This window comes from Hemitrygon akajei, chromosome 8, assembly GCF_048418815.1.
Source record: "Hemitrygon akajei chromosome 8, sHemAka1.3, whole genome shotgun sequence".
In the NCBI taxonomy this organism is placed as follows: Eukaryota; Metazoa; Chordata; class Chondrichthyes; order Myliobatiformes; family Dasyatidae; genus Hemitrygon; species Hemitrygon akajei.
The window spans coordinates 72,011,481-72,038,124 of NC_133131.1; the positions used below are offsets into that span (position 1 = coordinate 72,011,481).

The 26,644-nt window shown below is 48.1% G+C and overlaps 1 protein-coding gene across 2 annotated transcripts in view; it reads right to left on the reverse strand.

Moving 5' to 3' along the window:
• The window catches only part of LOC140731980 (ankyrin repeat and BTB/POZ domain-containing protein 3-like), a 70,258-nt gene that overhangs the window by 31,559 nt on the left and 12,055 nt on the right, over nucleotides 1-26,644 (reverse strand). For both annotated transcript variants that reach the window (XM_073054030.1, XM_073054029.1), the window contains exons 4-6: nucleotides 18,373-18,525; nucleotides 11,171-11,336; nucleotides 5,187-5,276 (exon numbers count right to left, since the gene is read on the reverse strand). In XM_073054030.1, the coding sequence (XP_072910131.1) occupies nucleotides 5,187-5,276; nucleotides 11,171-11,336; nucleotides 18,373-18,525 (409 nt within the window). The remainder of the gene's footprint in view (nucleotides 1-5,186; nucleotides 5,277-11,170; nucleotides 11,337-18,372; nucleotides 18,526-26,644) is intronic.

The window sequence follows — 26,644 nt, forward strand, 5'->3', positions numbered from 1 at the left end:
TCGGTTTCTACTGAACTGTGTGTGTGTGTCCTGCACCCCTCGGTTTCTACTGAACTGTGTGTGTGTGTCCTGCACCCCTCGGTTTCTACTGAACTGTGTGTCTGTATCCTGCACCCCTCGGTTTCTACTGAACTGTGTGTCTGTATCCTGCACCCCTCGGTTTCTACTGAACTGTGTGTCTGTGTCCTGCACCCCTCGGTTTCTACTGAACTGTGTGTGTGTGTCCTGCACCCCTCGGTTTCTACTGAACTGTGTGTCTGTATCCTGCACCCCTCGGTTTCTACTGAACTGTGTGTCTGTATCCTGCACCCCTCGGTTTCTACTGAACTGTGTGTGTGTGTCCTGCACCCCTCGGTTTCTACTGAACTGTGTGTCTGTATCCTGCACCCCTCGGTTTCTACTGAACTGTGTGTCTGTATCCTGCACCCCTCGGTTTCTACTGAACTGTGTGTCTGTATCCTGCACCCCTCGGTTTCTACTGAACTGTGTGTCTGTATCCTGCACCCCTCGGTTTCTACTGAACTGTGTGTGTGTGTCCTGCACCCCTCGGTTTCTACTGAACTGTGTGTGTGTGTCCTGCACCCCTCGGTTTCTACTGAACTGTGTGTCTGTATCCTGCACCCCTCGGTTTCTACTGAACTGTGTGTCTGTATCCTGCACCCCTCGGTTTCTACTGAACTGTGTGTGTGTGTCCTGCACCCCTCGGTTTCTACTGAACTGTGTGTCTGTATCCTGCACCCCTCGGTTTCTACTGAACTGTGTGTCTGTATCCTGCACCCCTCGGTTTCTACTGAACTGTGTGTCTGTATCCTGCACCCCTCGGTTTCTACTGAACTGTGTGTGTGTGTCCTGCACCCCTCGGTTTCTACTGAACTGTGTGTCTGTATCCTGCACCCCTCGGTTTCTACTGAACTGTGTGTCTGTATCCTGCACCCCTCGGTTTCTACTGAACTGTGTGTGTGTGTCCTGCACCCCTCGGTTTCTACTGAACTGTGTGTCTGTATCCTGCACCCCTCGGTTTCTACTGAACTGTGTGTCTGTATCCTGCACCCCTCGGTTTCTACTGAACTGTGTGTCTGTATCCTGCACCCCTCGGTTTCTACTGAACTGTGTGTCTGTATCCTGCACCCCTCGGTTTCTACTGAACTGTGTGTCTGTATCCTGCACCCCTCGGTTTCTACTGAACTGTGTGTGTGTGTCCTGCACCCCTCGGTTTCTACTGAACTGTGTGTGTGTGTCCTGCACCCCTCGGTTTCTACTGAACTGTGTGTCTGTATCCTGCACCCCTCGGTTTCTACTGAACTGTGTGTGTGTGTCCTGCACCCCTCGGTTTCTACTGAACTGTGTGTCTGTATCCTGCACCCCTCGGTTTCTACTGAACTGTGTGTCTGTATCCTGCACCCCTCGGTTTCTACTGAACTGTGTGTCTGTATCCTGCACCCCTCGGTTTCTACTGAACTGTGTGTCTGTATCCTGCACCCCTCGGTTTCTACTGAACTGTGTGTGTGTGTCCTGCACCCCTCGGTTTCTACTGAACTGTGTGTCTGTATCCTGCACCCCTCGGTTTCTACTGAACTGTGTGTCTGTATCCTGCACCCCTCGGTTTCTACTGAACTGTGTGTGTGTATCCTGCACCCCTCGGTTTCTACTGAACTGTGTGTCTGTATCCTGCACCCCTCGGTTTCTACTGAACTGTGTGTCTGTGTCCTGCACCCCTCGGTTTCTACTGAACTGTGTGTCTGTATCCTGCACCCCTCGGTTTCTACTGAACTGTGTGTCTGTATCCTGCACCCCTCGGTTTCTACTGAACTGTGTGTGTGTGTCCTGCACCCCTCGGTTTCTACTGAACTGTGTGTCTGTATCCTGCACCCCTCGGACTCTACTGAACTGTGTGTGTGTATCCTGCACCCCTCGGTTTCTACTGAACTGTGTGTGTGTGTCCTGCACCCCTCGGTTTCTACTGAACTGTGTGTCTGTATCCTGCACCCCTCGGTTTCTACTGAACTGTGTGTCTGTATCCTGCACCCCTCGGTTTCTACTGAACTGTGTGTCTGTATCCTGCACCCCTCGGTTTCTACTGAACTGTGTGTCTGTATCCTGCACCCCTCGGTTTCTACTGAACTGTGTGTGTGTATCCTGCACCCCTCGGTTTCTACTGAACTGTGTGTCTGTATCCTGCACCCCTCGGTTTCTACTGAACTGTGTGTGTGTATCCTGCACCCCTCGGTTTCTACTGAACTGTGTGTGTGTGTCCTGCACCCCTCGGTTTCTACTGAACTGTGTGTCTGTATCCTGCACCCCTCGGTTTCCAGGACCGGCTGAAACACGGAACTGACTGTGGACTCACTTTCAGAGACTCTGCAGTTCATGCTACTTGTTTACATAGAAACATAGAAAACCTACAGCACAATACTGGCTCTTCTGCCCACAAAGTTGTGCCGAACATCTCCCTACCTTAGAAATTACCTAGGGTTACCCATAGCTCTCTATTTGTCTGAGCTCCATGTACCTGTCCAGGAGTCTCTTAAAAGACCCTATTGTATCCACCTCCAGCACTGCTGCCGGCAGCCCATTCCATGCACTCACCACTCTCTGTGTAAAAAAAAACTTACCCCTGACATCTCCTCTGTACCTACTTCTAAGCACCTTAAAACTGTGCCTTCTTGTGGCAACCATTTCAGCTCTAGGGAAAAGCCTCTGACTATCCACACGATCAGTGCCTCTCATCATCTTATACACCTCTATCAGGTCACCTCTAATCCTCCGTCGCTCCAAGGAGAAAAGGCCGAGTTCATTCAACCTATTCTCATAAGGTATGCTCCCCAATCCAGGCAACGTTCTTGTAAATCTCCTCTGCACCCTTTTCTATGGTTTCTACATCATTCCTGTAGTGAGGTGACTAGAACTGAGCACAGTACTCCAAGTGGGGTCTGACCAGGGTCCTATATAGCTGCAACATTACCTCTCGGCTCTTAAACTCAGTCCCACGATTGATGAAGGCCAATGCACCATATGCCTTCTTAACCACAGAGTCAACCTGTGCAGCTGCTTTGAGCATCCTATGGACTCGGACCCCAAGATCCCTCTGATCCTCCACACTGCCAAGAATCTTACCATTAATACTATATTCTGCCATCATATTTGACCTACCAAAATGAACCACCTCACACTTAACTGGGTTGAACTCTATCTGCCACTTCTCAGCCCAGTTTTGCATCCTATCAATGTCCTGCTATAACCTCTGACAGCCCGCCACACTATCCACAACACCCCCAACCTTTGTGTCATCAGCAAACTTACTAACCCATCCATCCACTTCCTCATCCAGGTCATTTATAAAAATCACCAGAGAGAAGGGGTCCTAGAACAGATCCCTGAGGCACACCCCACAGCCTGGGGTATATCTCATTTGGTCCCGATGACTTATCCAACAATGCTTTCCAAAAGCACCAGCACATCCTCTTTCTTAATGTCTATATGCTCAAGCTTTTCAGTCCGCTATAAGTCATCCCTACCATCGCCATTCTTTAAGTAACTCGGCTATCTCATCCGGTTCCATACACATTTTTCCACTGTCACGCTTGATTGGTCCTATTCTCTCACATTTTATTCTTTTGCTCTTCACATGCTTGTAGAACGCCTTAATCCTTTCCTTAATCCTGCTCCCCAAGGCCTTCTCATGGCCCCTTCTGGCTCTCCTCATTTCATTCTTAAGCTCCTTCCTGCTAGCCTTATAATTTTCTAGATCTCTATCATTACCTAGTTTTTTGAGCCTTTTTGTAAGCTTTTTTTTCTTCTTGACTAAACTTTCAACAGCTTTTGTACACCACGGTTCCTGTACCCTACCATCCTTTCTCTGTCTCATTGGAACATACCTATGCAGAACGCCACGCAAATATCCCCTGAACATCTGTCACATTTCTGTCGTACATTTCCCCAAGAACATCTGTTCCCAAGTTCCTGCTTGATAGCCTCACATTTCTCCTACTCCAATTAAACGATTTTCTAACATGTCTGTTCCTATCCCTCTCTAACGCTATGGTAAAGGAGACTGCATTATGATCACTATCTCCAAAATGCTCTTCCACTGAGAGACCTGACACCTGACTGGGTTCATTTCTCAATACCAGATCAAGTACAGTCTCTCTTCTTGTAGGCTTATCTACTTATTGTGTCAGGAAACCTTCCTGAACACACCTAACAAACTCCACCCCATCTGAACCCCCCTCTAGAGAGATGCCAATCTATATTTGGGAAATTAAAATCTCCCACCACGATGACCCTGTTATTATTACACCTTTCCAGAATCTGTCTCCCTACCTGCTCCTCGATGTTCCTGTTACTATTGGGTGGTCTATGAAAAACACCCAGAAGAGTTATTGACCTCTTCTTGTTCCTAACTTCCACCCACAGAGACTCCGTAGACAATCCCTCCATGACTTCCTCCTTTTCTGGAGCTGTGACACTATCACTGATCAACGATGCCACGCCCCCACCTCTTTTGCCTCCCTCCCTGTCTTTTCTGAAACACCTAAAGCCTGGCACTCTAAGTAGCCATACCTGCCCTTGAGCCATCCAAGTCTCAGTAATGGCCACCACATCAAAGCTCCAAGTACCGATCCACGCTCTAAGCTCATCCGCTTCTCTATCACCTGCCTATCCTCCCTCTCACACTATCTACAAGCTTGCTCGATTTGTGAGCCAACCGCTTCTTCCTCAGTCTCTTCAGTTCGGTTCCCACCCCCCAGCAGTTCTAGTTTAAACTCTCCCCAACAGCCTCAGCAAACCTCCCTGCCGGGATATTGGTCCCCCTGGGATTCAAGTCCAGCCCTTCTTGTACAGGTTCTTATTGTTTGCACAATTTGTTGTTATTTCGCACATTGAGTGTTTGATGTGCTTTGTTGTGTGGGTTTTTTAAATTGGTTCGATTGTATTTCTCTGTTTTGTGTCTGCCTGAATGGAGACAACTCTCAAGATTGCATATAATATACAAATGTTGAACTTTCTACAGTCGAAGCAAACAGTGAAATGTGTCGTTTGCATCAAATCAGCTGTCAATCACACAGAAAGCACCAGGGGCCATGGTCAAACCCAGAGCTCTGATGGCACAAGGCAGCGGATCCACCTGCTGCGTCTCTGCCGATGACGGGAACGGATGTGTTCTGAAAACCTGTCATTATTCTCACCTGGATATCTACATCTGCTCCTGAGTTCAGCAGGACCTGTGCCATGGCCTCATCCCCATTGCTAGCTGCATACATTAACGGTGTCATTCCCTGGTGGGTCAGAAAGCATTAGGTTAATAATGAGCTTCGAGACCAGGTGCCTGCATGCCCAGTGACTCCGGGCACAAGACAGCGGCAAACCTGAATGAAAAACACAAAGTACTGGCACTGCACGCAGCCGACTAATGCAACCACCAGCCGGATCTTGCTCCCGGGAAGCAGACAGCTCGGATTAAGCTCTTTCTTTTTTAATCTACACATCAGAAAAGAGGATTAAGTAATTAGCACATGGGAGCTGCCTTTTTTAGCTCTTCAGAAAAGTCGGAAGTTCAAAAGTAAATGTATTTATGGAAAATAGCCAATAATATCATGAAGGATCCCAGTCAATACGCTCACGGACTGTCTGTCCCATCCCATCAGGGAGGAGGCTACGTAGCGTCCACGTCAGGACCACCAGACTCATATACAGACACTCCTGCGTCTAACGACACTTTATGGGCAGAAAATCAATGTATGTAAGCTATCTTACGTATTCATATTTATTGTGTTTTTTTATTACTATCTTCTTTATCTTGTTGTGTTTCTTGTTTGTGCTGCATCGGATCCAGAGTAACAATCATTTCATTCTCCTTTACACGTGTACTGGAAATGACGTCACACAATCTCGAATCCTGAATCATTGAAGTACGGATACACTACCTTGAGATTCATTTTCTTGTGAATTTTCACAAAGACAAAGAAATACAACAGAATTTATGAAAAACTGGACTGGCAAACAGCCAGTGGGCAAAAGACAAATCACAATACTCTGCAAAAGTCTTAGACGCGTGCAAAACAATTCTGTAAAGTGAGGCCACTTTAGTTTTGAAATATCAAAAAACTTACTATATAGAACAAAATCTATCAAAATAAACAAAGAGTGAAAAATGAAATCAAATCAGTATTTGGTGTGACCACCCTTTTTGCTTTCTAAACCGCATGAATTCTCTTTGGTATAGGGTTTTATAAGAAAACCGGCTGGTAGATTGTTCCAAGCTCCACTGCAGACCAGACAGCCTCGATGTTGGCATCATGGCTCTGTGGCGGCCACTTCATCTGTTGCAGAACTGTCTTCTTTTTGCTGAAGAATCTCGCTCTCTCTCACTGGATATATCTATACACACACAGACATATGAGATAATAGAATATCTGAGAATATGAGATGCAAAGATTTGCATTCCTGGAGAGTGAGTCTATAAGGTTGTGCAATCAAGGTGAGTGAAGTTATCCACGCTGAAGTTTGAGGGGTAATCGCTGTTGTAGGTCCGGAGGCTCCTGTGCCCCCCTCCCTGATGGCAGCAGCAAAAACGAGAGTGTGCCTCGATGGTGAGGATCCTTGATAATGGATGCTGCTTTCCTGCGACCGAGACACAACACTGTAACGGGACCTTCCTGCCCAACAATCCTGTCCTGCCCAATACACGTGACCAATTAACTGTGCTGGCATTGGAGAGGGTCCAGAGGAGGTTCACAAGAATGATTCCATGAATGAAAGGGTTAACGTACGAGGGGCATTTGATGCCTCTGTATTCACTGGAGTTTGGAAGAATGACGGGGGGTTGAGGTATCTCAGTGAGTATTGAAAGGCCTAGGTAGAGTGGATGTGGAGAGGATGCTTCCTATACTGGGGGAGTCTAGGACCAGAGGGCACAGCCTAAGAAGAGCTGGATGTCCCTTTGCAACAAAGATAAGGAGGGATTTCCTTAGCCAGAGGGTGGCAAATCTGTGTAACCCTTTACCACAGACAGCCGTTGAGACCAAATCATCGGGTACATTTAAAGTGGAGGTTGATAAGATTCCTGATTGGTCAAGGTGTGAAAGCTTACATGGAGAAAGCAGGAGAATAGGGCTGAGAGGGAAAATAAATCAGACATGATAGAATACCGAAAAAGACTCGATGGGCCAAATGGTCTGATTCTGCTCCTATGTCTTATGATCTTAACCTGCTAACTGGTGCATCTTTGGACGGTGGGAGGAAACCGGAGCACCTGGAGGAAACCCACACGGTCACGGAGAGAACATATAAACTCCATACAGACGGCGACAGGACTTGACCCAGTGTCGCTGGTGCAGTGACCGCTGCACAACTGCACCACCCGCTCTCTGTAGGAGCCCGCTTGTCTGTGCGGTGCCCACGGGCAAAGGTCTGGTTTTGGGTGTCGGGACTCAAGTGCACACAACGTGAGTGACGTCACATCCGTGTAAAACGACGCAGTGCGGGGCAAGTGAACGGGAACGGCGCGAGACCTGGACGTTCCACACAGAGACGAACAAGAGAATACAAGTCATCCGTGGAGACTGCAGAGTCAAAAATAGCACGTCGACACATAACGTGGCGGTTTATCTTCACCATCAGTAGACATTGGGCGTGTCAGCACGAACACACAAGCAGCAACAACAAAACCAGAACAACGGCTCAGCACATCCCTCCCTCACACACTCCCCTCCCCCCAACACAGCTCAGCCGCCTCTCCGGTCTTTAGATCTGCCTACAGGAAAGATACCAATAAGACTGAAAGACTGCAGATAAAATTTACATGTTGCTGAGACTTGAGGACCGGAGTTCCAGGGAAAGGCTGAATACACCCATAGAACATTACAGCACAGAAACAGGCCTTTCGGCCCTTCTTGGCTGTGCCGAACCATTTTTCTGCCTAGTCCCACTGACCTGCACCTGGCCCATATCCCTCCATACCCCTCTCATCCATGTACCTGTCCAAGCTTTTCTTAAATGTTAAAAGTGAGCTCGTATTTACCACTTCATCTGGCAGCTCATTCCACACTCCCACCACTCTCTGCATGAAGAAGCCCCCCCCCCCCCCCCGTTCCCTTTAAGCTCTTCCCCCTTCACCCTTAACCCATGCCCTCTGGTTTTTTTCTCCCCTGGCCTCCATGGAAAAAGCCTGCTTGCATTCACTCTATCTATAGGTTAAGACTTCATTCCCTGGAGCGTAGAAGATTGAGGAGAGATTTGATTGACCTTTACAAAATTGTGAGGGGTATAGATAGGGTAAATGCAAGCAGGCTTTTTCCACTAAGGTTGGATGGAACAACAACTAGAGGTCATGGGTTAAGAGTGAAAGGTGAAATGTTTAAGGGGAAGCTGAGGGGAGCTTCTTCCCTCAGGCTGTGTTGAGAGTGTGAAATAAGCTGCCACTGTGAGTGGTGGATGTGGGTTCAGTTTCAACATTTAAGAGACATTTGGATGGATGGTAGGGGTATGAAGGGCTACGGTCTGAGTGCAGGTCGATGGGACTAGGCAGATTCATGTCTAGCACTGGCTAGATGGGCCAAAGGGCCTTTTCTGTGCTGTAGTGTTCTATGACTCTATAACTCCCAGACACCGAGCCTCCAACCTCCAGATGAGTCAAATTCAGTTCTTGACCTTTCAGTTTCAACCTCCAAACTTTCTGACCTCTGAGGCCTCTGATTTCAACCTGCAGGCTTCACCAATCTCTGGGTATTGACCCCAGTACTTACCGAGCACATGCAATGTCTCGATGTCTTGTCTCGATGATCTCTGGTTTCAACCCCAGGGGTTGCCAAAGGAATCAGGACTTGCCAACTGACCTCTGTGGGCCTCCAAAGCCTTGCCTCGCCTTCTGCCCTTAACACCTGGTGGAGTCGTCGGGGCGCATTAGGTACATTGCCTCGCCTTCTGCCCTTAACACCTGGTGGAGTCGTCGGGGCGCCACCATGACAAGCTTTTCACCAGTTTGTTCCATCTGTTGTGGTTGTGTGCCAGGGCCTGGGTCACTGCAAACGTTTTCCCTGTCCATTCTGTAATGTTGTCCGTCCATCTTTTCCTCTGTCTGCCTCTCCTTCTTTTCCCCTCCACAGTTCCTTGTAGAACGGTCTTTGCAAGGCCACTGGATCTTGTTACGTGGCCGTGCCATCTCAGCTTTCCTCACCGTTGTGAGAAGGTCTTCATGGGGGCCAATATAGTGCTGGATGGTCTTGCGGACCTGCTCGTTTGTGATGTGGTCCAAGTATGAGATGCCCAAGATGTTGCGATAGCATCTCATTTCCAATGCCTGTATCTTCCTCTGTAGCTCTGCTGTGAGGGTCCATGTCTCGCATGCGTACAGGAAGATGGAGAATACCAATGCACACAGGAGTCTGATCTTGTACTTCATGGTGATGTTGCTGTCCCTCTATATTGTCTTGAGTTTGGATAGTGCAGGCATTGTCTGTGCAGTTCTCACCAGGACTTCTGGTCTTGATCCTTCATCACTGATGATTGCCCCCAGGTATTTGAACTGCTGCACTGTCTCAAGTTTCTGACCATGGACTGAGATGTCTGTTGTGATGGCACTGTAGGCATTTGCCATGAGGTTGTTTTTCTCGGCACTTATTGCCATTCCAAACTTCATGGAGGCTCCGTCAAGATGGCTGACCAGGTTGGCCAGTTCGTCCTCTTTTCCTGCAAGTCCATCAATGTCATCAGCAAATCTTAGGTTCATGATGTTCCTCCCTCCGATGCTGACTGTGCCCACATGATCTTCAAGGGCATCACTCATGATCCGTTCCAGGAAGACGTTGAAGAGTGTGGGGGAGAGGAGGCAGCCCTGACGGACTCCTACAGAGGTATGGAACTACTCCCTGATTGTGGCCTGAGTGAGTACTTGGCGTAAAGCTGATAGATCGTATGTTGAATTTCTTCATGGTGGCCCATAAGGCATCATGTCAGACTCTGTCTCGAATGCCAGGAACCACTAACTTCAGACGTCCAACCCCAGGACTCAACGACCTTGGGGATCACCGGCCCTCATTCTCAGGGTCCTACAGACCCCCAGCCCTCCGGTACTGGGAGGATAACTAGCCTCTGAACTCAGAGCCCTCCGCCTTAAACACCAACCCCACCTACTTCCCCGGACTCGACATTCACAGCCCCTGACCGCTCACACCCCCCCACCCCTGTCCCTAATCCCTAACCTGACCCCAGCTCATCGTTATTGACCGCTGAGCAGGCATTGACATGGTGACCACTGAATGCCCTTGCAAGTGCACAGTACGAACCTCTTTAAGTGAATTACCATGGCAACAGGAATGGGAAAGACTACAGAAAGTAGTGGATGCAATCCAGTCCATTAGAGGTGAAGCCCTCACTACGTGTGTAAGGGACACAGCCACAAGAAAGCAGCACCCATCAAGAATCCCCACCACCCAGCACATGCTCTTTTCTCACTGCTGCCACCAGGAAGAAGGTACAGATGTTTTAGTGTACGTATTTGGGTCACTTGTCCCATTTAACCTGTCGCAGTACGGTGGATTTTAGGACCCAGGGCAGCTCGCGGTGTATAGTACAGTACGTACTGTTCTGTATCTGTTCATCGACGTAAAACAATCACGGTTGAAAATACTGTAAGGTGGAAATAATGAAGTGATTGGAAAGAGGTGAGACGCATTCGGTCATTGGAAAAGCGTTAGGCTGCAGTCGGTCACCGATCAGAACTATTTTAAAGGATAAAGTGAGAATAATGGAGTATGTGAAAGGCCCTGCCCCGATGCAATTATTACTAAGCATCATAGTGGTTTAATTATTGAAATACATACTGTACGTTGCTTATGTTTTTTATGCATAGAAAGGTAAAATATATATATACCAAGACAAACATTTGACTAACTGACACTTGGAGCGAGGGAGAGAGGGAGTGAGGGAGAGAGGGAGAGAATGGATATTTGCACAATGTGATTGGTTGGTCGTCAGTCTTTGTTTAGGTGTAGTTTTTTGTCTATAAATTCTATTGCATTTATATTCCTATAAATTCCTGCAAGAAAATGAATCTCAGGTGGCACATGCTGTATGTACTCTGACGATAAACTGACATTGACTTTGATTTGATGTGTCTGTTACCGCAGACAACAGACCTGTAGTAGTACAGACCGCGAGTCTGTTACCCTACCTGTTCATTCAGTGTGTTGATTCCATCCGGCCCCAGCAAGGCAACGGCGGCCGTCACCAGGTCCGTGCGGCCACTGCTCAGCATCTGAAACCCCAGATCCTGTTTCAGCTTCAGCTCCGCCTGCTCGGCATTCAGGCCACGGGAGACACACAGGGAGCTGGTGATCCTGTGGGAGACGGCAGCCGTGAGGGGAGTGGACACGCGATTCACCGGGCAGACTTTCGACAAGGAAAAGGGCAACACACAGAAAATGCCGCAGGAGCCCAGCAGGTCAGGCAGCATCTACAGAGAGCCATTAACAGTCGACGTTTCGGGCCAAGACCCTTCATCAGGACTGGAAAGCCAGGATAAGCAGGCGGGGGGGGGGAGCAGGACCAGCTGGAAGGTGACAGGAGAGACCAGGTGGGTGGGGGGGGGGGGGGAATGAATTGAGAAGCTGGGAGGTGATAGCTGGGAAAAGCAAAGGGCTGAAGGAGAAGGAATCTGACAGGACAGGAGAGTGGACCAGAGGAGAAAGGGAAGTGGTGGTGGGGGGAGTACCGGGGGAGGTAATGAGTACGTGAGAAGAGGGAAGGGGGGAAAGGGGAGAAAGAGGGTAATAAAGGCAAAAAAGAGTTTCAACAGTATCTCCTGTTTCCACCTTTAGCCCTGAACCCTCCTCTTCCCGTACACAGAACACACTGCCGGGGTGGATGTCACAATCACAGATTAGGCAACTGCGCCTTTCAATGTGCATGTGGCAGCTAATTGTGTCATTGTGATGGTATTTAACTCCATTCATCCCGCCGTGGTTTTTGTCGAGACTTGGACACAGCAACACTTTGCTTCCTGCATTCCACCTTGCCTGAAAAACTGGACTGTTGAGTCAACTGACTGAAAACGAGCGATATTCCTTTAATTCTTAGTTGTTCTTTTCAGCCGCAGTGTCAGCTTCGTTTTCCATTTGTTTGGCCCAGCGTCTATTGTTTTTTCCCCCCTGTAACACTGTTCACATTAAAGCCTGTGAATTATCGATCAGTGCCTCTCAGGGGCCATATCCGTACCGGGTGACAGCAAGTCTCGACCACACAAAGATGGACGCGGCAGAGAGAGCAGCTGACCTTGGCCATGAGATGCATTGGTCAGAGTGATTTGTCGAGGCAACAATGTTCCGTTGGAATTCTTATGTATAAACTCCATCATGGCAAAAGGATCTTGCCAAGTAATGGGCCCAGACGTTTTGACACTGGTGCCTCGAAGAGGGTGTCTTCTATTCTCAGTGTTTATCCTGACGCTACATTCTGAGTGTCCCAAGCCTACATTCCGAGCTCCTCTAGTCTACATTGAGTTTCTCCGGCACCCATTCCTAGCTTTTCAAGTCACAGGAACCCAGGTTCCCAGCTCTGTGGTCCCGTGACTCAGGTTTGCGTAACAAATGAGCGCTTCAAGCAATTCAACAAATCATCATTCAAGTCAATAGTGTAAATTCTGGAAGAGCCCTGCTGCAAAAGCTGATCCCTGGCTGGAGTGTGCGAATGAACAAGTAACCCTATGAAGAGAATCCTGATGAAAATCCTGGTAGAGACTGGTGAAATTGAACTTTCATGAACCAGCCAGCTTAGCGATGAAAGGAACCTGTCTGTACCATCTCGATCTGTAAAATTGAGAGTATATCCTAACTGCCTCTGGAAAATTGTGAAAGATAAAACACTGTGAACAAGATTTGAGAAGGTTCCTTCTCAGTTTTAAGTTTCATGGTTTTAAGGTTCATGTTTTCAAAGTTTCCCAAGGGTTTTGTTTTTCCAATTGTTTCCAAGGCTTATTCAATGTGTTTAGGGTTTTTCGATGTCCTCCCCATCTCGAGGATTCCCAAATCTCCCTCCCAGCCCCGCCCAAGGTTCCTTGATCTCACTCCAGGTTCCCTGGTCTCTATGTCTCTTTGGATCCCCAACTCTCCCTGCCTCTCGAGGGGGAGACATGGGGAACTCAAGTTCCCAGGTCTTGTGAGTCATCCCTGGATCTCGAGTTTTCAGGTTTTCCTGGGCTGTCAGGTGGCAGCTATCGGGTGTGGGGGGGGAGGGGGGTTCTGTAGTGACTACTTCATGCCTGTTCAGGACATCAGCACATTGGGCTGAGGTTTTTAGAGCTCCTGAATTGGTTAATTGTTGCTTAACAACAGCTATTAATGGCTTAAGAGTTCCTTGTGTTTTTCTCAAGCGATTTGCCCTTTGTAATGCGGTTTCCTGGTGCTTTCTGTTTAAGTTTATTTTGATGGGCTCAGGGATTCAGTGTTAGTCTTATTGTTGAAGCAGATGCCCAATTAGCTCCAATCGGAGGGTTCTCATTTTGAGAGCAATTTGTCTCATGGTAACACTTGGTCGAGCTACTTTTGTCTAAGCTCTTGTTTCTGTCTCTACATGGATGTCTTTGGCTCCGATAATTGGCACTTTCCCATCAGCATCACTGAAGGACATCCCAGACAAGTCCCTCATTAGCGACTTCCAGTAAACACAGGTCTGTGGCGCCTCAGGGGCTGTGCCTAGAGAGGGGGCCCTGTCACAACCATGGATTCGGCAATTGCGCTCGTGAATATGCATGTGTCAGCTAACTATTTCATTGTGATGGTATTTAACTCCATTCATCCCGCCCGTGGTTTTTGTCGAGACTTGGACACAGCAACACTTTGCTTCCTGCATTCCACCTTGCCTGAGAAATTGGACTGTTGAGTCAACTGACTCTGAAGACTAGCGGTATTTGGTTAATTCTTGTTCTTTTCAGCCGCAGTGTAGGCTTCGTTTTCCATTTGAGAGTTTTAGTTATTATTGTTTTCTTTTGCTGTAGCGCTATTTGCATTGAAGTCTGGGAACTATCGACCCGTGTCAGTGTCTCCCACTCTGCACTTTGGGCACCTCTGTAGCGGCTGACAGTGGGAGTAGAGACTGAACCCTACACTTCACATACACAGAAAGCACTGCCAGGGTGGGAGTAGAGAATTGAACCCGACTCAATTATAATACGATGACTCGGCCTTTTCTCCTTGGAGTGACAGCGGATGAGAGGTAAGCTGATAGAGGTGTACAAGATGATGAGAGGCATTGATCGTGTGGATAGTCAGAGGCTTTTTACCCAGGGCTGAAATGGCTATCGTGAGAGGGCAGAGTTTTAAGGTGCTTGGAAGTCGGTACAGAGGAGATGTCAGGGATAAGTTTTTTTTTACTCAGAGAGTGGTGAGTGCATGGAATGGGCTGTCGGGCGACAGTGGTGGAGGCGGATACAACAGGGTCTTTTAAGAGGCTCCTGGACAGGTACATGGAGCTTAGAAAAATAGAGGGCTATGGGTAACCCTAGGTAATTTCTAAAGTAAGTATATGTTCGGCACAGCATTGTAGGCTGAAGGGCCTGTATTGTGCTGTGGGTTTTCTTTGTTTCCATGTTTCTACTCTTCTTGTACACAGAACGAGGAAATGGCTAATATGAGGGGACATAATTTTAAAGTGATTGGTGGAAAATATAGCGGGATGTCAGAGGTAAGTGTTTTTTTAATATTCTTTTTGAGTCATCAAACACCCTGCTAGGGATGGTAGTAGAGCAGGGGTTCTCAGCCTGGGGTCCAAGGACATCTCGGTTAATGATAGGGGTCCATGGCATAAAGAAGGTTGGAATCCCTGTGGTAGAGGGATTTTAACAGACTCATGGATGATAGAAAAATGGAGGAAATGGTCGGCACAAAAGCACATCTTTTGAGGATAGTTTGAGCAAGCTGGGGCTTTTCTCTTTGGAGTGAAGGATGAGAGGCAACTTGATAGAGGTGTACAAGATGAGAAGAGGTATAGATAGAGTGGACAGCCAGAGTCTTTTTCCCAGGGTAGAAATCAGTAATAAAAGGAGGCATAACTTTAAGGTACTTGGAGGGAGGTTTGGGGGTCAGATGTAAAGATGGACAAAGGGAGTGGTGGGTGTGTGGAACCCCTGCCAGGGGTGGTGATAGAGGCAGATACATTAAAGACATTTAAGAGACTGTTAGATATGCACATGGATATTGGATAACAGAGGGCTGTGTAGCAGGAGGGAGGGGTTAAATTGATCTTAGAGTAGGTTAAACAGTCAGCACAACACTATGGGCCTGAGGGTCTGGGCCTGGACTGTTGTATGCATGTTCCTTAAGTGCAAACTGAGTACAATTCTTCCAGGGAATGAAGGTTAATGATGGGCTTTCATGAAAAGCAGAAATTCACTACACAGGAACATCAGTGTTGCTCAGGCAAGTAAATTGTGGGTCAGAAAAATATTGATTTAAATGGATTCCGCTCGGTATCAGTGGCACCCAACTATTGCAGTGTATACACTTGCGAATTCACTGAGCAATGTGACTGAACGGCCACGCTAAAGAGTTCCGAAGAAGGGTCTCAGCCCGGAAACCCTGATTCTGTCCCCCACCCCCAGCTGGGTCAGCAAGTCTTCTCGCAACTTCTTCACATCTCAGTCCTTCCTTCACGGCTGTGTTTTTAAAAACACCAGTAGTGTGTTCACCTCTTCACCCTGTGTTTTTAAAAATGCTAACAATCCGTTCACCTCCACAGATCATTCACTTTTTAATCTCCACATCTTTATAAACTTGGCCGACCATCTTTCAAAGCACTTTTAAAATTTAGAGATGCAGCACGCTAGCGGGCTCTTCCGGCCTAACGAGTCTGCACTGCCCCATTACATCCATGTGAACGATTAGTCAACTAACCTACGAGCTGAACCTGGGGCGCTGATGCTCTTATAGCATTACTAACATTAGTGCTACTAACCCATATGCCTTCGGAATTTGGGAGGAAACCGGAGCCCCCCAGAAAACGTGCAAACTCCTTACAGACAGCGGCAGGAATCGAACTCTCGATCGCTTGCACTGTAAGAACATTTCTCTAAACCACTGCACAGCTGTGCCGTCTCAAAGTAATGACGCTGAAGAACTGTATTCCCCAACAGGCAAAAAAGATGTGATGGCATTGGAGGGGGAGGTTCGTGAGAATGATTCCAGGAATAAAAGGGTTAATGTGTGAGGGACATTTGATGGCTCAGGGCCTGCACTTGCTGGAGTTCGGGAGAATGAGGGCGGATCTATGGACAGCTATGTGTGGAGCCGAAAGGGATGGGGAGATTCTGAACAATTTCTTTTCTTCGGTATTCACTAAGGAGAAGGATATTGAATTGTGTGAGGTAAGGGAAACAAGTAGGGAAGTTATGGAAACTATGACGATTAAAGAGGAGGAAGTACTGGCGCTTTTAAGGAATATAAAAGTGGATAAATCTCTGGGTCCTGATAGGATATTCCCTAGGACCTTGAGGGAAGTTAGTGTAGAAATAGCAGGGACTCTTGACAGAAATATTTCAAATGTCATTAGAAACGGGATGGTGCCGGAGGATTGGTGTATTGCTCATGTGGTTCCATTGTTTAAAAAGGGTTCTAAGAGTAAACCTAGCAATTATAGGCCTGTCAGTTTGACATCAGTGGTGGGTAAATTAATGGAAAGTATTCTTAGAGATGGTATATATAATTATCTGGATAGACAGGGTCTGATTAGGAACAGTCAGCATGGATTTGTGCGTGGAAGGTCATGTTTGACAAATCTTATTGAATTTTTTAAAGAGGTTACAAGGAAAGTTGACGAGGGTAAAGCAGTGAATGTTGTCTATATGGACTTCAGTAAGGCCTGTGACAAGGTTCTGCACGGAAGGTTCAATTGTTAGGTGTGAATATTGAAGTAGTAAAATGGATTCAACAGTGGCTGGATGGGAGATGCCAGAGAGTAGTGGTGGATAACTGTTTGTCAGGTTGGAGGCCGGTGACTAGTGGTGTGCCTCAGGGATCTGTACTGGGTCCAATGTTGTTTGTCATATACATTAATGATCTGGATGATGGGGTGGTAAATTGGATTAGTAAGTATGCAGATGATACTAAGGTAGGTGGCGTTGTGGATAATGAAGTAGGTTTTCAAAGTTTGCAGAGAGATTTAGGCCAGTTAGAAGAGTGGGCTGAACGATGGCAGATGGAGTTTAATGCTAAGTGTGAGGTGCTACATTTTGGTAGGAATAATCCAAATAGGACATACATCGTAAATGGTAGGGCATTGAAGAATGCAGTAGAACAGAGTGATCTAGGAATAATGGTGCATAGTTCCCTGAAGGTGGAATCTCATGTGGATAGGGTGGTGAAGAAAGCTTTTGGTATGTTGGCCTTTATAAATCAGACCATTGAGTATAGGAGTTGGAATGTAATGTTAAAATTGTTCAAGGCATTGGTAAGGCCGAATTTGGAGTATTGTGTACAGTTCTGGTCACCGAATTATAGGAAAGATGTCAACAAAATAGAGAGAGTACAGAGGTGATTTACTGGAATGTTACCTGGGTTTCAGCACTGAAGTTACAGAGAAAGGTTGAACAAGTTAGGTCTTTATTCTTTGGAGCATAGAAAGTTGAGGAGGGACTTGATAGAGGTATTTAGAATTATGAGGGGGATAGATAGAGTTGATGTGGATAGGCTTTTTCCATTGAGAGTAGGGGAGATTCAAACAAGAGGACATGAGTTGAGAGTTAAGGGGCAAAAGTTTAGGGGGAACTTCTTTACTCAGAGTGGTAGCTGTGTGGAACGAACTTCCAGTAGAAGTGGTAGAGGCAGGTTCAGTATTGTCATTTAAAGTAAAATTGGATAGGTATATGGACAGGAAAGGAATGGAGGGTTATGGGCTGAGTGCGGGCCAGTGGGACTAGGGGAGAGTAAGCGTTCGGCACGGACTAGAAGGGCCAAGATGGCCTGTTTCCGTGCTGTAATTGTTATATGGTTATATGGATCTCATCGAAATGCTTCAAATATTGGAAAGCCGAGATAGGGTGGATGTGGAGAGGATGCTTCCTATCGGAGGAGAGCCTCAGAACAGAAGTGATCTCATTTAGAATGGAGACGAGAGGCAATTTCTTTAGCCACTGGGTGGTGAGTCTGTGGAATTCTTCATCACGGATGTGGAGGCCAAGTCATCCGGTATATTTCAATTGGTTCTTCGTTAGTCAGAGCCTCTAAGGATACGGGGAGAAGGCAGGAGAATGGTATTGAAAGGGATAATAAATCAGCCATGATGGAATGGCGGAGTAGACACAATGGGCTGAATGGCCTAATTCTGCTCCTATGTCATAAGGTCTGATGGTTGTAGGCCGAGGAGGAACAGAAAGCCAGTGCTGACCTGAGTTGCCGTGGCTCACAGTCGACACCCGGTAACAGTAACCTGGCAGCCTGTCGAACATCAACACTGTCCACCGTCAAACTGCTCCTGTACTCTGCGTGAGCGACACAAACCCTGATCCACTCGACCATTGGCGGCAGAACCTCGTACAGCCTGTGGAGAACAAACGGGAGCAGACATGATTATAACCTGGACACAAAAGGCGAGAAGGAAGCAGCTAATCTTCGCACATGTATGGGCAGTCCCTGAATAAGAAACATGTTCTGTTTCTACAAAGGTCCCAAAGTAAATTTATTCCTCAATAACACAAACTATAAAAGTCAGGTTTATTTATCAGACACTCATTGAAAGATAGAGTACATCAACCATGATCAAATGAGATGGGAAAAGGCTAGAAAACGGGATTCAGAGAGATAATAAATTTGGCGTGACTGAATGGTGGAGCAGACGCAATGTGTCAAATGGCCTAATTCTGCTCCGATGTCTTATGGAGATGTGCCATTCACATAATTGACCAGCACGCGCTGCAGGAAGCCCGCAGGTGTCGCTACACTTCCGCCAGCAATACAGCCTACCCACTACTTACTAACCCCAACCCGTATATCTTCGGACTGTGCGAGGAAACCAGAGCACATGGACAAAACCCACAGAGTCACAGGGAGAAAGTTCAAACTCCCGAAAGACAACAGTGAGTATTGAAAACCGATCACTGACACTGAAAAGTGATGCACTGACCTACACCATCTTCCACTGTCCACAACACCACCGACCTTCCACACTGTCCCCAACACCACCGACCTTCCACACTGTCCCCAACACCACCGACCTTCCACACTGTCCACAACACCACCGACCTTCCACACTGTCCACAACACCACCGACCTTCCACACTGTCCTCAACACCACCGACCTTCCACACTGTCCTCAACACCACCGACCTTCCACACTGTCCCCAACACCACCGACCTTCCACACTGTCCACAACACCACCGACCTTCCACACTGTCCTCAACACCACCGACCTTCCACACTGTCCACAACACCACCGACCTTCCACACTGTCCACACCACCACCGACCTTCCACACTGTCAACACCACCGACCTTCCACACTGTCCATACCACCACCAACCTTCCACACTGTCCACAACACCACCGACCTTCCACACTGTCCACAACACCACCGACCTTCCACACTGTCCTCAACACCACCGACCTTCCACACTGTCCACAACACCACCGACCTTCCACACTGTCCACAACACCACCGACCTTCCACACTGTCCACAACACCACCAACCTTCCACACTGTCCACAACACCACCAACCTTCCACACTGTCCTCACCACTGACCTTCCACACTGTCCACAACACCACCGACCTTCCACACTGTCCTCAACACCACCGACCTTCCACACTGTCCACAACACCACCGACCTTCCACACTGTCCATACCACCACCAACCTTCCACACTGTCCACACCACCACCAACCTTCCACACTGTCCTCACCACTGACCTTCCACACTGTCCACAACACCACTGACCTTCCACACTGTCCACAACACCACCGACCTTCCACACTGTCCTCAACACCACCGACCTTCCACACTGTCCTCAACACCACCAACCTTCCACACTGTCCACAACACCACCGACCTTCCACACTGTCCTCAACACCACCGACCTTCCACACTGTCCCCAACACCACCAACCTTCCACACTGTCCCCAACACCACCAACCTTCCACACTGTCCCCAATACCACCGACCTTCCACACTGTCAACACCACCGACCTTCCACAATGTCCACAACACCACCGACCTTCCACACTGTCCTCAACACCACCGACCTTCCACACTGTCAACACCACCGACCTTCCACACTGTCCCCAACACCACCAACCTTCCACACTGTCAACACCACCGACCTTCCACACTGTCCCCAACACCACCGACCTTCCACACTGTCCACAACACCACCGACCTTCCACACTGTCAACACCACCGACCTTCCACACTGTCCTCAACACCACCGACCTTCCACACTGTCCACAACACCACCGACCTTCCACACTGTCCACACCACCACCGACCTTCCACACTGTCCTCAACACCACCAACCTTCCACACTGTCCTCAACACCACCAACCTTCCACACTGTCCACACCACCACCAACCTTCCACACTGTCCTCACCACTGACCTTCCACACTGTCCACAACACCACCGACCTTCCACACTGTCCTCAACACCACCGACCTTCCACACTGTCCACAACACCACCGACCTTCCACACTGTCCTCAACACCACTGACCTTCCACACTGTCAACACCACCACCGACCTTCCACACTGTCCACAACACCACCAACCTTCCACTGTCCTCAACACCACCGACCTTCCACACTGTCCTCAACACCACCAACCTTCCACTGTCCTCAACACCACCAACCTTCCACACTGTCCCCAACACCACCGACCTTCCACACTGTCCACACCACCAACCTTCCACACTGTCCCCAACACCACCGACCTTCCACACTGTCCTCAACACCACCGACCTTCCACACTGTCCTCACCACCGACCTTCCACACTGTCCTCAACACCACCAACCTTCCAAGCTGTCCACACCACCACCAACCTTCGTGTTATCTGACAAAGACATGACCTGAATTGACAAAATTCACAGTCATATCTTGATTACATAATTATCTCTCCATGAAACAGATAAAATCATAACCACAAGGGATTCTGCAGATGCTGGAAATCCAGGTCAACACACACAAAATGCTGGATGAACTCAGCAGGTCAGGTAGCACCTATGCAGAGAAATAAAGAGTCCATGTTTCGGGCTGAGTCTCCTTATCATGGTGGAAAGGAAGTCAGGGAGTGACTAGATTAAGAAGGTGGGAGGAGAAGGACAAGTGATAGGTGAGAACAGGTGAGTGGGATGGTGGGTAACTGGGTATGAAGTGAGAAGCTGGGAGTTGGTAGGTGAGAACAGGTGAGGGGGAGGTGGGCAAGTGGGTATGGATAAAGTAGAAGCTGGGAGGTGATAGGTGGCAGAGGTAGGGGCTGAAGGAGAATCTAGCAGGAGCATGGACCATGGAGGAAAGGGAAGGAGGAGGGAGGGAGGGTGATAGGTACCTAGGTGAGGGGAAGAGAAAGGGTGAGAGGGGAGTCGGATTGGAGAACTGATGCTGCCTGACATGCAAGTTCCTCCAGAGTCTGGTGTGCATGAGCTTGTGAAGGATTTGCTTTTTCCTCAGGTGACTCGTTCCTGCTGCTTCACATGGAGTGGCCATCGCATAGGACTGGAAAAAGCTGCAGAGTTGTAAGTTCAGCCAAGTCCATCACCCAGGACATGCCTCTTCTCATTGTGACGCTCAAGGCGGAGCTACTGGAGCCTGAAGCCACACACTCAACATTTTAGGAAACTGTTTCCTCCCCCCACCATCAGATTTCTGAATGGACAATGAACCCACGTACCCTAACTAGCTCACTAATTTTTGCACTAAATATCTATCATTCTTACTGTGATTCATAGCTTTCACTGCTAATCCACGACCCACGTCAGGAACAATAAACCCGAGTCTGATTAATCCGACCACATCTGTGCTTCCCCTCCTCACTCATTCTCATATGAACGCCGGGAAATGTGAGAGTTGACGGTGCAGTTTGTACCCACACACGGGAAGCTGAACAAGTACAAAGAACAATCGTTGCCTCCGCTCAAAAGCACCAAGCCTGTGGTCACCATATCGTGCAGCAAGCCCTACCTATCACTAGGGGACTTTTCACTTCCTGCAACCTTTCAGGGTAGTCATCATCGCTGTTCTCTGAAAAACCCCAGACAACTAAAAATCCGACTTACATCACCCCATGATACTTAAACTTGCCACACACAGCAGCTTGTGTTCAGAGGCTCATCAAATTCAAGCTGTACTTCTGACAGACTATAAATTAACACTTCCTCTTTTCACAGTTCATTGCCATAAAAATATGTACAACATTTAACATAAACAGCAAACACTCAATTCCACCCTGAGTTTAGTGGTGATATGCCCAATCGACTGCCGTGATCTGAGCCAGGGACTGCAAGCCTGGCTGGAATCGGCGTGCACTGGGCTTGAAGCAGACCTTGAGACGCAAGAGTGGAATGTGGCCATTCAGCCCATTGAGTTTGCTCTGTGCCACGGGAGCATAGCTGTTGGCACAACACTATTACAGCTCAGGGCATCAGTTCAGAGTTCAATTCCAATGTTATCCATAAGCAGCCTGTACGTCCTCGCCATGGAATCCATGGGTTTCCCGGTTCCTCCCGCGCAAGTTGTAGGGTAATTAGTTATTGTTAAAAAGGAGCATCATGTGCCCTTTTCTCACTGTTACCATCAGGTAGGAGGTACAGAAGCCTGAAGGCACACACTCAGTGATTCAGGAACAGCTTCTTCCCCTCTGCCATCCGATTCCTAAATGGACACTGAACCCGTGAACACTACCTCACTTTTTTAATATATAGTATTTCTGGATTTTTTTGTACAATTTTTAATTTATTCAATATACATATACTATAATTAATTGATTGATTCTTCTAGATTATGTATTGCATGGAACGGCTGCTGCTAAGTTAACAAATTTCACGCCACATGCCGGTGACAATAAACCTGATTCCGATTCCGATTCGGAGCTGTCCTGTGATTGGAATCGGCGACTGCTGGGTGGTGCGGTTCGAAGGATTGAGATTCCACACTCTATCCCAATCAGTCAATAAATAGATCAGCACTAGACATCCTGCAGATGCTGGAGATCGAGAGCAACACATTCAAACTGAATAACCAGTCAACGTTTCAGGCCAAGACCCTTCATCAGGAAATATATAACCGATTAGCTTTTCCCTCTCAACCCCATCCTCCTGCCATTTCCACATAACCTTTGACGCCCTGACTAACCAAGAACCTATCAACCTCTGCTATAAATACACTCAATGACCTGGCTTCACCAACTATCCGTGGCAATGAATTCCATACATTCTGCCTAAAGAAATTCCTCCTCATCTCTGCTCTAAATGGATGTCCCTCCAGTCTGAGGCTGCGCCCTCTGGTCCTAGACTGTCCCACTATAGAAAACATCCTCTCCACGTCCACTCTATCTGCGTCCTCTGGTCCTAGACTGTCCCACTATAGAAAACATCCTCTCCACGTCCACTCTATCTGCGTCCTCTGGTCCTAGACTGTCCCACTATAGGAAACATCCTCTCCACGTCCACTCTATCTGCGCCCTCTGGTCCTAGACTGTCCCACTATAGGAAACATCCTCTCCACGTCCACTCTATCTGCGCCCTCTGGTCCTAGACTGTCCCACTAGAGGAAACATCCTCTCCACATCCACTCTATCTGCGTCCTCTGGTCCTAGACTGTCCCACTAGAGGAAACATCCTCTCCACGTCCACTCTATCTGCGCCCTCTGGTCCTAGACTGTCCCACTATAGGAAACATCCTCTCCACGTCCACTCTATCTGCGTCCTCTGGTCCTAGACTGTCCCACTATAGGAAACATCCTCTCCACGTCCACTCTATCTGCGTCCTCTGGTCCTAGACTGTCCCACTAGAGGAAACATCCTCTCCACGTCCACTCTATCTGCGCCCTCTGGTCCTAGACTGTCCCACTATAGGAAACATCCTCTCCACGTCCACTCTATCTGTGTCCTCTGGTCCTAGACTGTCCCACTATAGGAAACATCCTCTCCACGTCCACTCCACGTCACATGGTGGATTGGATAGTGGACTACTTGACAGATAGACCTCAGTATGTGCGGTTGGGAGACTGTAGGTCTGACACGGTGGTCAGCAGCACAGGGGCGCCGCAGGGAACCGTACTCTCTCCGGTCCTGTTCACCCTGTACACATCAGACTTCCAATATAACTCGGAGTCCTGCCATGTGCAGAAGTTCGCTGATGACACGGCCATAGTGGGGTGTGTCAGGAATGGACAGGAGGAGTATAGGAAACTGATACAGGACTTTGTGATATGGTGCAACTCAAACTACCTGCGTCTCAATATCACCAAGACCAAGGAGATGGTGGTGGACTTTAGGAGATCTAGGCCTCATATGGAGCCAGTGATCATTAATGGAGAATGTGTGGAGCAGGTTAAGACCTACAAGTATCTGGGAGTACAGTTAGACGAGAAGCTAGACTGGACTGCCAACACAGATGCCTTGTGCAGGAAGGCACAGAGTCGACTGTACTTCCTAAGAAGGTTGGTGTCATTCAATGTCTGTAGTGAGATGCTGAAGATGTTCTATAGGTCAGTTGTGGAGAGCGCCCTCTTCTTTGTGGTGGCGTGTTGGGGAGGAAGCATTAAGAAGAGGGACGCCTCACGTCTTAATAAGCTGGTAAGGAAGGCGGGCTCTGTCGTGGGCAAAGTACTGGAGGGTTTAACATCGGTAGCTGAGCGAAGGGCGCTGAGTAGGCTACGGTCAATTATGGATAACTGAACATCCTCTACATAGCACCATCCAGAGACAGAGAAGCAGTTTCAGCGACAGGTTACTATCAATGCAATGCTCCTCAGACAGGATGAAGAGGTCAATACTCCCCAATGCCATTAGGCTTTACAATTCTACCGCCAGGACTTAAGAACTTTTTAAAAGCTATTATTAATGCTTTTTGAGATAGTGATTTAGATGCATATCATATTTTTTACTGAGTTAAGTATTGTATGTAATTAGTTTTGCTACAACAAGTGTATGGGACATTGGAAAAAAAGTTGAATTTCCCCATGGGGATGAATAAAGTATCTATCTATCTATCTATCTATCTGTGTCCTCTGGTCCTAGACTGTCCCACTAGAGGAAACATCCTCTCCATGTCCACTCTATCTGTGTCCTCTGGTCCTAAACTGTCCCACTAGAGGAAACATCCTCTCCACGTCCACTCTATCTGTGTCCTCTGGTCCTAGACTGTCCCACTATAGGAAACATCCTCTCCACGTCCACTCTATCTGCGCCCTCTGGTCCTAGACTGTCCCACTAGAGGAAACATCCTCTCCACGTCCACTCTATCTGCGCCCTCTGGTCCTAGACTGTCCCACTATAGGAAACATCCTCTCCACGTCCACTCTATCTGCGCCCTCTGGTCCTAGACTGTCCCACTAGAGGAAACATCCTCTCCACGTCCACTCTATCTGCGCCCTCTGGTCCTAGACTGTCCCACTATAGGAAACATCCTCTCCACGTCCACTCTATCTGTGTCCTCTGGTCCTAGACTGTCCCACTAGAGGAAACATCCTCTCCACGTCCACTCTATCTGCGCCCTCTGGTCCTAGACTGTCCCACTATAGGAAACATCCTCTCCACGTCCACTCTATCTGTGTCCTCTGGTCCTAGACTGTCCCACTATAGGAAACATCCTCTCCACGTCCACTCTATCTGTGTCCTCTGGTCCTAGACTGTCCCACTAGAGGAAACATCCTCTCCACGTCCACTCTATCTGTGTCCTCTGGTCCTAGACTGTCCCACTAGAGGAAACATCCTCTCCACGTCTACCCCGTTGAGGCCTTTCAATATTCGATAGGTTTCAATAAGTTCCTCCCTCAGTCTTCTGAATTCCAGCGAGTACAAGCCCAGAGACATCAAACGTTCCTCATATGTTAACCCTTTCATTTCTGGGATAATTCTCGTGAACCTCTTTTAGATCCTTGCTTTTATATTCTAGCTCCCTCAAAAAAAAGTTGGAGCCAAGAGTGGCTCCTTACAGGGTCCTGAGACAAAAGAACGGTCTAGCTCACTCATCCTGTCCTCCATAAGACATGCTCTCTAGTCCAGACAGCACCCTGGTAAATCTCCTCTGAGCATACATCACAATGCCATGCCTCCCGCTTAACCTACTCCAAGATCAATCTAACCCTTTCCTCCAACAGAGTCCATCATTTCTCTATCATCTAAGAATTCCTTAGATGTCCCTAGTGACCTCACCCCTGGCAGGGCTTCCATGCACCCATCACTCTCTGCAAAATAGCCACCACTGACATCGTCCCTATATTTTCCTCCAATCATCTTAAAATTATGCCCCCTCGCATTAACCATTTCCACCCTTGAGAAAGATCGCCTGCTCTCCACTTGATTCACGTCTCTTATTAATTTGTACACCTCCATCAAGTCGCCTCTCACTCTCCTTCGCTCCAGAGAGAAGCAATTATTTGGACGGCGTTCTGAAATCCCCTGATGTGCGACACAGAAAGCGTTCAAACTCCCAAAAGCCCAGCGGGACATG